At 35.0% G+C, this 18,890-nt stretch overlaps 1 protein-coding gene across 3 annotated transcripts in view; it reads left to right on the forward strand.

Moving 5' to 3' along the window:
• The window catches only part of LOC114326570 (protein mini spindles), a 141,078-nt gene that overhangs the window by 49,677 nt on the left and 72,511 nt on the right, over window positions 1-18,890 (forward strand). For 2 of the 3 annotated variants that reach the window (XM_028274965.2, XM_028274966.2), the window contains exons 6-12: window positions 487-681; window positions 5,314-5,494; window positions 6,528-6,782; window positions 12,043-12,238; window positions 14,848-15,240; window positions 16,360-16,580; window positions 18,377-18,748. In XM_028274965.2, the coding sequence (XP_028130766.2) occupies window positions 487-681; window positions 5,314-5,494; window positions 6,528-6,782; window positions 12,043-12,238; window positions 14,848-15,240; window positions 16,360-16,580; window positions 18,377-18,748 (1,813 nt within the window). The remainder of the gene's footprint in view (window positions 1-486; window positions 682-5,313; window positions 5,495-6,527; window positions 6,783-12,042; window positions 12,239-14,847; window positions 15,241-16,359; window positions 16,581-18,376; window positions 18,749-18,890) is intronic. The other variant, XM_028274967.2, reaches the window with a different exon arrangement.

Raw genomic sequence — 18,890 nt, forward strand, 5'->3', positions numbered from 1 at the left:
AAGCTTTTTATCATTGATTAATGTTGTTCTGAAGCTATTTTCTTGTGGAATTTTTGCAATTAACTAGTTTTGATGGGAAATACGCCACAATTTTACTAAAAAAATTATTTTATTAACGTTTCGACGCCCAAATCAGGTGTCGTTGTCAAAATACAAAAAATAGTAATGTTAATATTAATATTAAGAAAAATATTAATAATATTAATATTTTTTGTATTTTGACAACGGCACCCGATTTGGGCGTCGAAACGTTAATAAAATCATTTTTTAGTAAAATTGTGGCTTATTTCCCATCAAAACTAGTCAATCATTGATTAACTCTAATATACTTCGAAATAATGAAAATTTACTCATGTGATGATATTTGTTTACGTTCCAGTAAGCTTTTATTTTTTGTAGTACATACATACATTAAATAATTATGTATTTTTTGTGTATTCAGTGAATGGCATTTATAACGATTTATTAAAAAATGCATTTTTTCAGGTAGTCCAAAAGGACAGTAACGTAGTATGCGTGGCCACGGCGGGTCGATGTATCGCAGGGCTTGCCAGCGGCTTAAAAAAGAAATTCTCGACGTACGCCGGATTCTGCATTCCGGCGATCTTGGAAAAATTCAAAGAGAAAAAACAAAACGTCCTTACGGCATTGAGGGACGCCATCGACGCTGTGTATTTAACGGTAAGCTATTTTTAAAGTCATTTGGAATCAAAACGAATTTCACTTTTTATCGTAATATTGTGGTGGATGCCATTCTACGGAGTCCGTGACCATGTGGAATTCTTTCCATCAGAGACGTACTCAATTAATCTCAAGAGGGTATATAATGTTTCTAAACGTTCTTTTATCATTTTCAAAAATATCTTAACAGTAGTATAAACGGTTTACACATTAAGGTGAATTCCGGTCCATTTTCCTAAAGTGTGTCTTATTTTTATTTTTCATAGGGCCTTCGTAAATACTTACCACGCACTGTTAACCTTCATCAACCCATTATCAAAAACTTACATTAAATACCGAGTGGGGAGCAAATGTACCCCAACAGTTTTGGCTTATTTTTTTATTATAGTTAAGGAATATAAAAAAGGAATACATTTTGATTATAAAAAAAGAATGTGTGTGTACTTTGTACGCTCGTAAGAAGTTATACTTCTATTATAATATAATTTCAACGAAATAAATATACCTACTTAACAGTTACAATACAAAAAATTAACAATAATTACCAAAAGTGAACCAAAACTTAACAATGCCAAATATTAAAAAAAAAAAAGAAAAAAAATATGAATCGTCCGGGATTTGAACCCGCAATCTCGCGATTTTTTGATCTCTGGTCCAATGCTCTACCAACAAGGCCATCAAGCCGCATGCTACTTACCTTTCAGATATACATAATTATACATCACGGTGACAAGTGAAATATAAAAATAGATGTTTTATTATTTTACGCCCAAGGAAGACAAATCCAAAGACACAAAATTATAATAAAAAACTTTTTAAACCACCTTTTTCAAATTGCGCAAGTTGTATTATTAATATTAATGTTAATAAATGAAATATAAATATTTTGACGTTTCACAATTTGACAATTCACTTTTAACTGCAGTGCCTTAAAAATTTTAAAGCACTAGTGCCTTAAAGTAGCATTTTTAACGCTCCTATGGAGTCCTAAAAATTGCATTTTTAACACGTTTGTAGAAAAATATATTTAAAAACACTAATATATTCTTTCCACGCCTTTTCTGGACTGATACATACATAAATTAAAACATTTTGAAGTATAACTTCAAAAATATAATATGAAAACTATTTAAAAAGGCAGTATAACTATTAACTAACCTTTGTTGTTTCTCTTCCCACAAATTTTAAAACGCAACAACCATACATAACCAAACCGTCAACCGTCCAAACCACAGCTGCCATATTGGATAATTTTTGACATGTCATTTGAACATCCAATCAGAACAAAGTTATAATGCGCATGCGCCGGGATCGTAGGTTTTAACATATAAAAATTCACCCTCATATCGCGCGTAAAGAAGTATAACTTCAAAAAAATATACAGGGTGTCTCCGAAAATAGTGCGTTCCTTAAAGGTATAGGTAGAAGGTACCATGTAGAGCAAAAAAGTCTTATAACATTTTTTTCTAAATTCAACTGTTTGGCCAAAAAACCAAAATACATTTTGGTGTGCAAATTGAAATCTGACAACTATGTATACAAAAATCTAAACATAGACAATCACAATTCAAAAATAGTTGCAGCATTAGCCTTTAGTATTTACATTAAACCCTGTCTTCATCCTAAACAAACAAACAAATTCTTGTTTTGTTATTTTAAAATATGGGGTGGTATAATTATTTTGCAGTTGTACCTGTCTGACCTACATTTTTCTGGTGTCAATAACCTAAATCACTAACAGTTCTTGTACAGTGATGCCAAATTTTTTAATTTTATGAAAATAAAAGTTCGCTTATATGAAGAACAATGTAATTTTTTTTGGAAACGGTTAACTTTACAAAAAATGTTATAGGACTTTTTTGTTCTACATTGTGTATTATATCCATACCTTAAAGGAACGTACTATTTTCGGGGACACCCTGTATTTTTATATGCTGTAAACATTGATAAACGATTAGACCCATTTGAAAAATAATATGAAATGATTATAAAATCAAGAAAAATAATTAAGACAAAATATAGGAATTAGATTATTGGGGGTGGGTGAGGGGGTGCAAATTTTCAAAAATCGTGTTTCCCGATTATAGCGCCATCAAAGTTACTTATTTTTACGTAAGGAATCAAAATTTGCAATAAAATGGGATTCCTCTAAGATTTTAAAGTAAGCCTCCCCTTGTGCTGTTCTTACTACTTTCTCCAGGATTATATTAAAAAGGAGAGGTGACAGCGCATCTCCTTGTTTCAGGCCACTGCTTATTTCGAACGATTCTGAGAGTGTTACCTATCCGTACTCTGGATCTACAACCGTTTACGCATATCTTAACAAGCTGGATAAGTTTTTGGAACTGAAAGTTCTGCCATTGCATTCCACATCTGATCCCTTTTAATGCTAACGTACGCTTGTCGGAAATCTATGAAGAGATTATGGATAGTTCTATTAAATTCCCATCCTTTTTCAAGAAGCTGTCTTAGAGTAAAAATCTGGTCTATGGTCGATCTATTTTTTTTCTGAAGCCGGCTTGGTATTCCCCTATGAAATTTTCTACAAATGGTGTTAGCCTACTTAATGGGATGTTCGATAAGATTTTATACGCCGCCACCGTATTAAGTAAGGAGATGCCTCTATAATTAGATCACTTGGTTTTGTCCCTTTTTTATGGATGGGGATTATTACACTTTCGTGCGATTTTGTTGGTATTTTCTCTTCTTTCCATATAAGTGTTATTAGTTTGTGTATTTGGGTACGTAAAGTTTCTCCTCCGTACTTAAGTAACTCGGACGGTATGTTATCGGAGCCTGGAGCTTTTGCGTTCTTTATTTTGTTAATTGCGTGCAATGTTTCGTCTATGTTTGGGTCTTCTACCGGTAGGTCCACTCCAAGATATATATCTTCTCCATGTTCTTCCTCTTGATGTATGTTTAGTAAATTGTTAAAATAGTCTTGCCATGTTTGGAGAAGTTCGTCTTCGTTGATTATTAATTCAGCATTTTTTCTGAGTACAGACACGCATCTAGGTCTGAAACCTCTCTTTTCGTTTGACACTGATTTGTAAAATGCTCGACTATTTGACTGTTATATATTCCTTTCCATTTCTTTATATTGCTGTTGTTCGTATTTCCTTTTTTCTTTTTGATTAATTTTTTTGTTTCTCGGCGTGAAGTTGCATAATTTTCTTTACTTTCTGTTGTTTCTTGTTGAAGCATAATGTTTCGCTTTTTCTCTCTATCTTGTAGTTTTTCTTTGCATTCTCTATCAAACCATTTCCTTGTTCTCTTCCTGATTTTCCCTATTATTAGTTTTGCCGACTCCGTAATTGAATTTTCCATTTGTTGCCACAGCCTTTCGACATCATTGCTCTGGTCTACTGTATTAGATGCTGTTTGATTTCCTGTTCGTACTTTTTCGATTTCCTCATTTTGCATTTTCTCGATGTTCCACTGTCCCAAAGCTTCGTTCATTTTAGGTTTCTGTGAAGATATTCTCAACCTGATTTTTGCCCTTACTGCCTTACTAAGTAATGGTCTGTATCTCCATCTATTCCCCCAAGGCTTCTTACATCTAGCACATTATTTCCATGTCTAGCATCGATAATTACGTGGTCAATTTGGTTCCGCGTGAAGTTGCCATTAGAAACCCAAGTCTGTTTATGGATGTTTTTATGTTGGAACATAGTAGACTTTATAAGCATATTGTTAGCCGATACTAGCTCTACGAGCCTTTGTCCATTATCCCCTATCCTATTGAAGTCCCCATATATTATCTGCATGTCTTGTTTGGGGATTTTCTCAAGCGTTCTTTAGAGTTGTTCATAGAATTCATCTTTAATATGTTGTACCATTTTCCTTTCAGTCTAATATAACACAGTCTCTCACTAATGGGCGTAAAACTTATAACACTGTTTAGGTATTATTCTCGGACCAAGAAACCTGTGCCGAATTCGGGTTTTCCTGTCTGGTTTCCACTGTAGAAAATGACCGCCTTGTCTATTTTTATGTTTCCAGTGTCCAGCCACCTAGGTTCTTGTATTGCCGTAATGTCCATTCCTACTTTTTCTGTTTTATTGCGTGTATAGATGCTCCCGTCCAGTACCAACTTAGAACGTTCCACGTTCCAACATTCAAAGTCCTTGTCCATTGCGATTATCGTTTTCCTTATGTATCTGTTCGATTCCGAGGCACATTTGCAGTTTTCATAACAGGCTGTTTTTTACAAGGGCAGGTTGTTGGCCTTCCGCTTAACCCTCCTCCTTTATCCGGGCTTGGGACCGGCAAGAATGACTGTTAAGCTACTCGATCCACCCAACAGTCATTCCAGGCGCAGTTATCCACATTATCCATTATCCACACTCTCAATTACAGTATCTTCAATAGTCGATTGGATGTTTGCGTGTGCTGATTTAGTCATGAACATTATCATTAAGAAACATACCTGAACGCAAATTAAATAAATTTTTTTTGAAAATATCGCCAAAAATTTATGTTTGGGATTCAATTGCACCCCGCTCGGGTTTCCAAACTTAATACATTTTACTTTATTTTGGTACCAAAAGAAAAATGTCTTTTTTTTGTCAACTTTTTGTCACTTTTGTCAACTTTTTTTGGAAAATTCACAGGTTTTAATATATATTTCAGACAAATCTTGAAGCCATATTAGAAGATGTTGTGGAAGCACTTAACAATAAGAACCCATCAGTTAAAACGGAAACGTCACTGTTCTTGGCAAGAGCATTTACAAAAACAGTTTCCACCACCGTCAATAAAAAATTACTGAAAGCGTTAACTGCTGCATTAACCAAAACGATAAACGAATCAGGTAAGTGCTGAAAACCATTTCGTTACATATTCACATCATTATTTTTATATGCGGTAAGCGCCACGCTAGTAGACACACGGGTACCTATGTAATTGCTAGTATTATAGGCTAATCCGACCCATTCTCACATGTGACTTTCATGTTTGTCATTTCATGTGACCGTCATGTCAAGTATTTTATAACTTTTACAACTTTAACACATGGCAACAATAACAATGACAACTGTAAACTTCAAATACAACTGTTCAACTGTCAACGCTCTGTGTTTATATCAGTGAACTGTCAATACGGATGGAATGGCCCGGTCCCATTCAAATAGTGAAGCAAGATTGACGCCAACATACAAGAGAGAGGTCCTGAGAGAGACAGAGAATTTGTCAGGTAAAATTTGACAGGCCGTATAATATATCAACTTAAATGGGGGAAATGGACCTCATATTTTTTTAACTTGGTATCGGGGCTGATGGGTAGTACATATTTAAAAATTAAGTTAAGTTAATAAAGTTAAAAAAATATGAGGTCTATTTTCCCGAATTTAAGTTGATATAGGCAACTGGAATTACACGGCCTGTCAAATTTTACCTGAAAAATTCTCTGTCTCTCTAGGACCTCTCTCTTGTATGTTGGCGGCATTAATTTTCTTCATGCCTATTCCATCAGTATTGACAGTTCGTTGGTTTATATACATTTTCTAACGTTCTAGACGTCACTAGACATTTCTAGGTTATTCAATGACATCTCGAATATTCTCCCACCTAATACTTCGTCTTTTACATCAAGGGAATTTTTCTATGTAGGATCAATCTGTTTCAATCTGGCTCAATCAAGTGTTTGGTCTGATAGGTCTGTCTAAATGTTTTCTCATCTCCCTTCCATTTTTTTCCTTTAATATTTCCATCTTTAAATTTGTTAGTACCCCTAAACCTATCGTCATTGTATCTCTTTTTTCTCGATTGATTGCTTTTATAATTACTATAAAAACTTTGTGACGTATGTGCTAACAATAATTCTCATACCTATATATTTTTTATAGATCCAGCTGTCAGGGAAGCATCTGCAGAATCCTTAGGAACACTAATGAAGCTAGTAGGAGAAAAAACGATCGGTCCATTTTTGGTTGAATTAGAAAAAGACAATCTAAAAATGACAAAGATCAAAGAGTTCTGTGATAGCGCGGTCATTGTTGTCAAGGCTCCTGGAGCAAAGAAGGAACGACCGGCCGCAGCTGCTGCTAAACCAGCACCTGCCAAAACGGCCGCCTCTAAACCGGAGGCCAAAAAACCTGCAGGTAAGTTGACTTTGTAGATTGTAGGATTATTCATTCTTTGGTTTCGTAATTATTTCATCTATTAATTAAAATTGACCTATCAGACAATTAGAATTGATGGTGCAAGTAAATAAGGAAGTTCTTTTAGGTACCTTAACCGTTTGACGGATAGGAGGTATCCGTCGTATATAATTCTCTGTTAAAAGTACCCAATTTGCTCTTTTGACTAAATCTATGCCGGCCATTGTTTACAAATATAGAAGATAACCCCTTAATGTCATTCTTCTTAAAGTGCCTTCTCTTCATTGGAGGTTGGTTACGACAATTGCAAATTCTTGTCAGTCTTCAGGGTCTGACCGAAAGATAGTCCCGTTAGGTACAATCTATTCTAAACCATACAAATATTGAACGGATTTTTTTTATTTGAATATCTTCCCGTTAGAAATTGAGTTGTGAAGAATGTTTTCACTCGCTGCGGAAGAAGCTGTAACATTTATGTCATCGCCTCCGTTATTTAAATTACCCAATTTAATTTGATAAGTGAAATTCTTCTTCTTAACGTGCCCTATCAAGTCCCCTTGACGTTGGCGATTAACATGGCGAAACTGTCTCTGTCTCGAGCTATTCTAAATAGGTGTTCTGCTTTCTTTATTCCTGTCCACTCCCGGATATTCTTCAACCAAGAGGCCTGCTTTCTACCAATTCCTCTGCGTCCTTCGATTTTACCCATCATAATAAGTTGAAGAATATTATACCGGTCTCCCCTTACTACGTGTCCAAAATAGGCCATCTTTCTATATTTGATGTTATCAAGCAGCTCGCGGGTAGCATTTGCTCTCTTAAGGACTGCCACATTTGTCAGCATAGCCGTCCATGGTATTTTCAGAATACATCTGTGCAGCCACATTTCAAAGGCCTCCAAACGGTTAATGGTGGATATTTTTAATGTCCATGCTTCGACACCATACAAGAGGACTGACCAAATGTAGCATTTAATCATGCGCTTTCGAAGTTGAAGTTGCAAGGTATCATTACAGAAGAATGACCTCATTTTTAAAAATGTGGTGCGGGCTATCTCGATTCTACATTTTATCTCTTTATCTGGATCTAGTTGTTCAGTAATATGGCAACCAAGATATTTAAAACTGGGTACTCTTTGAATTATATGACCATCAACATATAAACGTGAATCTTGATGGGCCAAACGGCTAAATACCATGTATTTTGTTTTTGAACAGTTTATATTTAGGCCAAACTCTCTTCCCACTGTGTCAATGGCATTTAAAAGGTGTTGTAATCCATTCATATCATCACTTAAAATAACTGTATCGTCTGCATATCTGATTGTGTTTATCAGAATTCCATTAACCTTCACACCCCATTCCAAATTATGCAGCGCTTCCTTAAATATTCTATCTGAATACAAATTGAACAACAGTGGGGACAGTATACAACCCTGTCTGACACCTCTTTGTATTTTGCATATTTCTGTTGATTTTCCATTTATGCAAGCTGTCGCTGTTTGACGCCAGTATAATTTTTCTATGATTCGCACATCTTGACTATCAACTCCTTTATCCTTTAATATTTTAATTAATTTGTGATGTTGTACTCGATCAAAGGCCTTCTCATAGTCAATAAATACAGCAAAGACGTCTTTCCTTTGATCTCGGCATTTCTGCAATAACACATTTAGTGCAAAGAGTGCGTCCCGGGTTCCCAGTCCATTTCTGAAGCCAAATTGTGTTTCATCCTGGTCTTCTTCACATTTATCTCTGATTCTACTGTGGATGATACGTAGAAAGATTTTCAAGGTGTGGCTCATAAGGCTTATCATTCTATAGTCGCTACAGTTTTTCGGACGTTGTTTTTTTGGTAGGGTTATGAATTCGGACTTTAACCAATCTTCAGGGATATCACCAGTCGAATAAACATCATTGAAAAGTTTGACTAGTATTCCAATGTTTTCCTCATTTATGAGCTTTAACATTTCTGTAGGTATGTTGTCGGGACCAACGGCTTTCTTGTTTTTTGCCAATTTTATAGCATGTTGTATTTCTGATTTTAGTATTTCTGGTCCTTCACCTTCATCTAAAGTGTCCAGTTCTTCGGGTCTATCATCATTATACAGTTCATTTATATAATTATACCAGGTAGTTCGAATTTCGTGTTCATCTATTATCATTTTTCCCGACGAATCGGTTATAGTATGTGGAGTTTTCTTATAATAAAGACCAGCTACTTCTCTAACTTTTTTAAACATATTAAACGTATCATGTTTTTCATTCAACTTTTCTAATTCCTTGCATTTATCCTCCATCCATTTTTCTTTAGCTACCTTTATTTTTTGTTTAATTAGTTTCTGTTTTTCTTTGTATTCTGTTTTGTTATATTTCAGTTTTCTTATCTGCTCCATCAATTCCAGGATTTCATCAGTCATCCATTGTTGTTTTTTGTGCCTCTGCATCGTTGTTGTATATTTTTCCATTACTTTCCAGGTAAGATCTTTAAACGTGTTCCATATTTCTGTATTGTTTTCATTTGTTGAATTCTTTAGCTGATTATTCAGGTCATTTTCTATTAGCGTTTTGTTGGATGCTGATATATGTAATTTTGGTGTTTTGGGGCTTTCTTCGACTTTTTTGAGCTTCACTTGGATGTCAGCTATTAGAGGGTTATGGTCTGAACCGATATCTGCACCAGGATATGTCGTTGATCTCTTGACACCATTCTTAAATCTCTTGTTTACTAGAATATAATCTATCTGATTTCTAATTATATGAAGTGAGTTATCTCCTGGTCCCTCCATGTATATAATCTTCTTTTGTGTAATTTGAACCATGTATTTGCGATTATCATGTCATGTACTTGACAGAACTGGTATAATCTATCGCCTCTTTCATTGCTCTCCCCTAGTCCATATTCACCTACCAGGTCAGATCTTCGTCCTTGACCAATTTTCGCGTTAAAATCTCCAATAATATATGTGATTTCGTTCTTTTTAGATTGTTAAGTGTCTGTTTTAATTGACTATAGAATGATTCAACATCATTGTCATATTTCTTTTCTGAAGTAGGGGCATATATCTGGATAACATTGACATTAAATGGTTTACTATTTAATTGGAGTATCGCTAGTCTGTCGTTTACAGGTACAAATTTTTTTACATATTTCTTGAATTTAGATGTTATAAATATGCCAACTCCATTCCTATGATGTACGTCATCTTCTACACTTCCAGAATAGTATAGTGTGCCTTCATTTTGTTCACATGTTCCCGCTCCAGGCCAGCGGAGCTCACTTATGCCCATTATATCAATTTTTAAGCGTTTAACCTCTTGAACTAAGTTACTGAGCTTGCCTGCTGCATAGAGGCTTTTAGCATTCCATGTGTCTAATCTGATTGTACTGCTAGACATTTTTAAAGTTGTCGTACTTTTTAAATTGTAGGGGTTTCGTTTGGTGACGACCGGGAAGGCCCTACAGTCTGGTGCGCACCCTTCCCTGCCGGATCTTGGTTTCCGAGATCCATGATCAGTAATACTCTGATTATGTTTGGATTGCGCCATGTTAACTTTACTCGGGAGAAATAATTGGAGTGGTTTCCCGTTGCCTTCCCCAATGATTTTTCTGGCGCATTAGGTTTACTCCTGTGGGTTGGATAATCGGCAAGGATTTTTGGATATTTGGTAGGAAACTTGGATCAGGACATGACCTCCCCTCTTTGGGTTTGGGGGATAGCCATGGCTTGCGTGAGCAGGGTCGCGTCCCTGAAATAGATCTGACTTACACCGGGATCGTATAAGTGTATCTATCCGCTACTGCTATATACTGCTATATAAGTGAAATACCAATAGCCAATTTCTTCTAAATTTAAAACCCGTTTTCCTCGCTACTCCAGCCTTCTCACCATAGGTAAAGGAACTAATATGGACTTAAAAAATATTCAGTATAGTACCAGTGCCATATAATTTGTTCGGTAGTAATGTTCAAAATGTGGTTTAATACCGTTACTAAAAATAAAAAAAACTTAAGGCTGTATATTTCAGTATTAGCTTTATTCGTTTTGCTTTCGTTGTTTGTTAATATATACTGAACACGGTTTGTACTATTTAAAAGGTATTCATTTTTCTGATCTCGTTTAGGAGCTAGCATACCAAAATATCGTAGTAATATTTTGTAAATATGTAGTATAAAGCTATTTATGTTTTTATTTTTCACTTGTTTTTAAAATCGTGTGCCTAGAATTATTTTAAAATATTTGTTTATGTCACATTAATTAAGGTAATTAATGATAATGATCAAGATCACATATAAAAACTGTATTTTGAGTAAATAGAGTACATGATATTACATAGAGTGAGTCATAAATAATTGCAATTTAATTTTAATTATATGCTTTATATGGTGGTTACCAGATCAGGAAACGTTAAGAAAAATTTATCACATACTGATTAACAAAAGATAACAATAATCAATGAAGGATGTGAGAACATTTAGAGGTGCGGGAGCAGATTCAGATCACTATATGATCACAGTCACTATAAGACAACAAGTTAAAGCAGAAACGAAACAGAAAAACCAACAGAAAAAATGGAATGTCAATAAATTATACAATGCAGATATTAGCAAGAAATATGAAGACGAAATATCAGTGCATATGAGATAGAAATATAATAATAGTCTCCCGTTTTATACGGCTTTGGGATTATAGCAGGATATTCTGCTATCTCTAGGGCCTACGGTATACAAGGAAGGTAACAGGCCAATGCTACGCTTCAACCTCCTATTATTACCCCTGGTTTTATCCAAGGTACTCATTTTATTCAGGTTGAGTCGACCTAGGGCCTACAGACATTTTAAAAAATGTCTAGATATTCTCGCCGAAGCTGGGAATCGAACCCCAGCTTACCAGCGTGGAAGTCAGACATCTACCGTCTGAGCTATCCGGGCACTATGATCACAATGAGAGACGATAAAAAAAACAATAGAAGAAACTGCAAACAAGCAGGTAGGCAAACACTGGGAGAAAACTAAAAACGACCAGTTACAATTTAGCGTATTATTTATGACTCACCCTGTATGCACAAGTGTCACTAAGTTTATATTAAAATAAAAAAAATATTCCAGTCTAGTTTATATCTATCATCGCAGAAGAAATTTAATTTAATCTAAAAAAAACTGATTCTGTGCACATGACGTATTAACTTTTTTTTTTATTATTTTTTCGTTTGCTTTAATGTAGATTTTCAGTAGCACTTTTTATTTTTTGCACAATTAGTAACAGCAAAGAAGAAACCAGAAATATCTTCAGGTACAGCCACAGTGGTTAGATCAAAGGGGCCTAAAGGTTTATCGAAATCTGCCTCGCAAAATGTTGAAAAAGAACTAGCCGACGAAGAAGTTGAGGGAATTGTTAGCGATGTCATATCTGCTAGTGTTGTGTCGGACATTGCCAGCACCAATTGGAAAACAAGGTTAGTATTATCATTTTTTTATTACATGTTGTTTCTACTATAACACTGAAGCGAAAAATAAAACCAAAGAATATATACTCTCCTAGAAGAAGAGTTTGAATCGAACAGATGGTCACGTTTATTTGTAACTTGAAAATACCGTAGTCATTGTCAGGCCACATGCACCAACTCAGCTGGTGCACAAAATCCTATGCTGACACGTTACAGGGCAGTACCTTTCTATAACGTTTATATTCTTTGATAAAACTATTTAACATAATATACAATTCGACATTCAAAAATGAATACTAATTTTCACAACAACCGCTTCTGGAAGCATACAGTCTCTTGTCTACCTTGTATGGAGTACAGTCTACCTTGTATGGAAACCCATATGGGGAATGTCAAATGTCTATTAAAAAGTGTCTGCTTCTATAGTTTAATAATATATAAGTAGAGTTGTGAATTCTGACTGATATTTCTTTTGGTAATAACATTTGAACAGTAATTTCGATTTGACTCATACTTTGGTAAAACTATCATTAGGTTTTTTTTCATTTTGTATTATTTCATCCATGGTCAGGTTGAACAAAAGTGGACTTAGAGGATACCCCTGTCTTATCCCATTGCCAGCTTCAATTGGTTGATATTGCGCTGTTCTGATTACCTGACTCTATTGTATTGTATTGATAAATATGCTGGTTTGTTGTATTTTAATGATTTCTCTTGTACTTGCTTCATGACAAATGTTTCATTATAAATGTTAGAAAAGATGGATCGAAAGAATGTTGCCCATGTTTCCTTCTGAATGTTTTTTCGTTTCATTTTTATTAGTTTGTTCATCTCTTTTCTTTGTCCTCCGTACAAGTGTACTTTGTGTTCCGTACAAGTCGTGTTCCATCTGTTTTGAGAAATTCTGCCAGTGTTCCCGTTTTATTTGTCTTCCTAAAGTATTCATTTCATTTCTGATTCTTTTATAGTGTTTGTATGCCTATTGTGTTTGTTGGGTTCTGTATTGCAAAAAGGCTTTCTTCTTTTCTTTACATTTTATTTTCACTTCCTCTCTAAATCACGGGATTTTCTTTTTTGATGTTAGTATTCGTTACTTTCCTCTCTCCAAGTGATTCTGCTGCTGCGTTAATTATGCTATTTTTGAGTTTTTTTCCAGCTTTCCTTGATGTTATTGTTTTCTAATATTTTATTCTCAGCAATCTTCTCTGATATTCTTTTTCTGTATAAGTATTCCGTGGATTCCGTATTTAGTCTTTCGACTCCGATTTTCGTTTGTGTTGGTGCCGCAGAAGTTTATCATCAGTTCTCCATTTTCGTTTTTAACATTCTCGTTATGTTCTTGCTTAATTCCGAGTTTTACTTGATTGTCTACTAGAGCGTTAAAATCCTCCAGTATTATCATCTTCCCTCTAACTTGATCTACTACTTGTAATTCGTCGTAAAATGTTTCCCTTGTTGTTTGAGTCTTGTTATTTTCTCGGCCGTATACTTCGATGATGTTCAGGTCTTCCTTTTCCATTCTTATCTTTGCTGTTACAATCTTTTCTGATAGGTATTGATACTTTTTGATGTGATTTTGGGATATTTGGTATATTAGTAAGACTAAACCTTTTTTGACCTTGTTTTCTTTTGCTACTCCACTGTAAATTAGTATACAGTGATGAGCGTGCTAATAACCGGCAAAATACGCAGAAGATAAAAAACACATTAAGTTGTGAGATAAAAAAAATGAAATAGTGGAGGTGGGAGATTTAGCGATAAAAACCTATAAATTTACATTCTACTTATTGTTTCCCACCTTTAGACGTATCGGACGATTTTAGCAACTGCCACTGTGACAGTGACGGCTTTAGTTGACATACTTCTCCGATACGTCTAAAGGTGGGAAACAATAAATAGAATGTAAGTTTATAGGTTTTTATCGCTAAATCTCCCACCTCCACTAGTTTCATTTCTTTTTATCTCACAACTTAATAAGTTTTCCATCTTTTGCGTTATTTTGCCCGTTATTAGCTGTATATTCACCTAATTTTGATTGTCCTTTTCCTTCTTTTTTTGTTTCCTGTAGAGCGCATAATATGTCTATTTGTTTCTCTTTTGTGTTATTTCTTGGTCTCTAGAGTTGAACGATCTGATGTTCCATATAGTAATTCTCATCTGGGTTTTAGATATTTTTCTCGTGTCCTTATTTCTTGCTGTGGTCGTCTTTATTAATCTGGTTCTGTGGCTTCACATTGTTTCGTTGACCAGTATCGTTTTTACGATTGGTTGGTTGCTAAGCTCGCCAATCACCTTCCACATTTTATCAGGGCTTGGGACCGGCTTTGGTAACCGCAGAGCTACTCGATACACTCCGCAATTACCCCAGACAGTGTAACTAATTTACTGAAACTAAAAAAATATAAAATTTTTTTGATAGAATGAGCCATCGTGAAAGTTTTTAATTAGAGAAATTGGGCTTTCTATAAAAATTTCGGGTGTTGGTTAACATTTTTGATTTGTGAAATGACTGGATTGAAAACCAGCATTATTTAAATGTAAATTCAACACGATTTTTTTCAATGGCTCTCTACTCTACTCTTTATTTTTCTCTTATGAAACAAACGTTTATATTTTAGACTGGCAGCTGCAGAACAACTTTTAACAGAATTAAAAGGCTTAAACTCGGTACCAACTCAAGCAATCGTTAAATTCGTCGCCAAGAAGCCCGGTCTTAAGGATACCAACGTCCAAGTACTTAAAGCTAAAATAGAAGTCATCAAATACTTAGCCGAAAATACGAAATTCACGATAACGTCAGCTAGTTGTTGCGTGCCAGACATGTCAGAAAAGTTTTCAGATGCCAAGAACGGTGCCGCCGTCGCTGAGACGCTAAGCGCCATAGCGGAGGCCACTACCTTTGGACAAGTAGCCGATATGGTTTTAGATTTTGCCTTCGGACAAAAAAGTCCCAAAGTCCAACAGGAGGCCTTAACTTGGTTGTCTGGGGCCATCAAGGAATTTGGATTTTCGTAAGTATAATTATTTTACAGCAAACTTAGTAGTAGATAAGTCGGCGTTGTAGCAAGATTTGTATCATATTCCGTATCCCTTTTATGATCCTATTTATTGTCTTCCCTGAAAAGAGGAACGACATAGCCCGCATCTCAATGAAATGTCAACCTTACTTTATGGACACGCCCTATCCACATCCGCCCTTAACAATAACTCCCCGAGAGGCCAGAATTAAATTACAAGGACAGGGGGAGATTGGTTTTCTGTGGTTTCCCAATCTTATTGCACAATGATACCTGCTCCTAGGGGAAGATCTAGCCACAGCTAACCACGAGTTTTCCAAAAAAAGCCAATAATTCTGAAAGGAATCGTTTGTTATCCATAAAACTTGTACTTTGGTGGCAGGCTTGGTTCAAAAGAACAAAACAACAAAATAAGAGGAGCTCGGACTAGGAAGGCTACGAGAACACAAATTGAAGTTACATCCCCACACATACCCTTGAAGAGGGTAGGATATACCTAAAGGAGGTTCATAATGTTCTCATTCGATTCCTCCTTTCCTATGTCCTATTAAATTTATAACTAAACTAGTATGGTCCTTTTCATGGGCATTTTTCAGTGCGTCACAAATGATAGAAAAAAGGTAAGTCTGTGATAATTTACATTTATTTAGTTAAATCTGACAGTTGTCACATTTTATTTGCAATTTGGCATAAAAAAATCAATTGTGTGTATTGCATTTATAAAATGGTATTTTCTTTGATTTGTAAAGTCTTATAAATTGTACAGATTATATTCGTAGGTATATTATATAATTCGTAAATATTTTTTTTCGATTAAAGCGCCATCTATCGACAACTAGAATAAATGTCTGTGATCACAGACGTGCATTTTTTCTGTCACATACAATTTAACGCGTTAGAAAAGAAATCGAAAAACTGTGACGCACTGAAAGATGCCTATGAGAAAAAGAATATAACATATTCACAGTGTTACACGACGCTGTAACACAACGCCCCATGTTGTGCGCCAATATTACATTCTACTTCAGTCATATAAGTAATTAACTGGAAACTTGGAATTTATTGTTGCTCACAAGATAATGGTGCACAAATTCTAACCTTTTTTGTTTGCAGCAATTTGAACGTCAAATTTCTAATCGACAACTGTAAGAAAGCATTGAGCTCCACTAATCCAGCGGTAAGACAAACGGCCGTCTCGTTGTTAGGAATTATGTACCTATACATGGGTGCAACTCTAAACGTATTTTTCGAAAATGAGAAACCGGCACTGCGAGATCAAATCAACGCTGAATGTGATAAGTATGAAGGCGAGAAGCCTCCGCCCCCAACAAGAGGTAAGCTGTATATAGGCACAAAATTATGTACTTACGCTTCGACAAGCAATGTGCATACACTCATGACTAAACGACTTGAGTGCACTGCTCCACATAGACCTGCTTTTTTTGTTTTTATTTAATGTCACAGCTAATTGTAGTTAATGTATATTCTATAAAAGCGAACATGTTCGATTACATTATACCGAGCTATACTTTGTATTTACTGTTAGGTATTTTTTTTAGAATATGATCTGAATGAATAACTTTTTAAATATCGGATTTAAATGATTTTGCCACAATTTAGAATTGGTTAGTTGTCTTCTTTTATGCTGTTTTACGTTTTCTTTTATCCTTCGCAAGTCTAAATAATTAAAAGTTTTATCCACGTTCTTTCTCGCAGAACTAAGATTCTGCAACGCAAAGGAGACTTTCCAGAAGCTCTTGAACACGAAGACATTTTTTATCTTCTGGTAATATCTATTGAGTGGTATTTGTGATATTATAGGCTAAAATGTTACAGTACAGTATCGGAAATAATTTAAGGTTAAGGTCCTTTCAACGGTAGGAAATGGGAGAAACATATTTAAAACGATATAGCTACATTAGTAGGCCGGGCCACCAAACCAATTCGTTTTATAGGTACGTTTCTGTAAGAGCAGAGTTACCAGGTCATGCTTACATTCTAATGAACAAGAAATTAACAAAAAATAATATATTTAATTTTTTGTAAAAGAAACAAACGAATATAATAAACAAATTATTTAAAATAAAAAAAAACTTACAATAAAAAATATTCACTATTCAGCTAATGCGAACTCACTTCTTGCAGTTCATCATCAGCTCCTTTATGTAACATTTATTGTAACCATTATTTCTGACGGTGTAAAATTGACAAAACCCTTTTGAAGATAAACTGATTGGGATGAATGCATAATACCATATGAAGTGTCTGTTACCAAGAGATTCCTGCACTTCTTCTTTATTAAATTTACTTTTGAAAATTGTTTTTCACAACTTGCGTTTGAATGAGGTAAAGCTAACACAGACTATACAAAGTCACTCAAATTAGCAAATAGAGGATTAGCGTCAAAATGTTTTATTTGACCCACTTTAAAATAGAATTCATCTAGATTTTCGAATGCTACTGAAATACCCTGGCATTGTTGAAGTTTCCGCCATTCATCATCGATCTTTTGGATCGTTTGTAGGTCTTGAGGATTACAAATTCTGTGCAATTTTGACATTAGTATTAAAAGACTTTGCCAACTGTTAAAGCTACTTTTATTTTGAAGGTGTATCTTGCCCTTGACTGGATCTCCAAAACCATTTCTTTTTTTACTTCCACACAAGCTGTAATCAAGAAACTCTTTCATCTTTCGTAAAAATCCTGTTTAAATTCATCATCTTACTATGTTCCTATGTAATGTTGACAAATACATATACACATGTAATGTTGACGAATTTTGTTAAATCTTGAGAATCGGTTGCTTCAACATTAGTTTGTGTCACATATTGTGGGTCCATGTAAGTAAGCAATAGATCTTTATATATTGTTACCATTTCTGAAAAAAAATTAACCCTTAAACAAGTCAATCTGTTCTCGCATTGCTCCCTATGATAGTTCTTCATCTAGTGATGTCAAAGTTTTAACCGCCGAATCAAAATGGATACATCAGTGATTACATTACGGGCAGCAAACTTTTAATCCAGATATAATATTGTGTACTTGAAGGTACATCTAAATAACTCAAAATTAAATTCGGCAAATTTTTTGTGATACACCGAAAATTTTAAAATGTCTAATTCCTTTTTAGGCGTGGTGAAGTCAGCAAGCACAGACAGTCTAGATGTGGTAGAAGACGACGAACCAGAGCAAGTAAATATCCAAGATCTTATTCCTAGAGTGGATATCAGCGGTCAAATAACTGACACTATTCTAACAGAACTAAGTGATAAGAACTGGAAAGTCCGAAATGAAGCGGTGGCCAAAGTGGCAACGATTATTAGCGATGCTAAATTCATAAAATCGAATTTAGGTGATTTGCCCCAAGCTTTAGGTGTCAGGTTAACAGATAGCAACGTGAAAATTGCTATGTCGTCGTTGGCGCTTTGCGAAGCCCTTGCCAAGGCCATGGGACCACCGTTTAAACAGTACGTTAGAGTATTCTTTCCAGGAGTGCTACAGGGTATGTCAATTTAACCAAATATTTATTGCAGTTACTGGAGGTTTTCATCTCCGATTTCGGTGAAACTCCGTCTATTTTCTTGAAAATTGGTGAGTAGTTGGAAGATTCCTTAAGGAACAAAAGTGACATGATGCCAATTTGA

This window comes from Diabrotica virgifera, chromosome 3, assembly GCF_917563875.1.
Source record: "Diabrotica virgifera virgifera chromosome 3, PGI_DIABVI_V3a".
NCBI lineage: Eukaryota > Metazoa > Arthropoda > Insecta > Coleoptera > Chrysomelidae > Diabrotica > Diabrotica virgifera.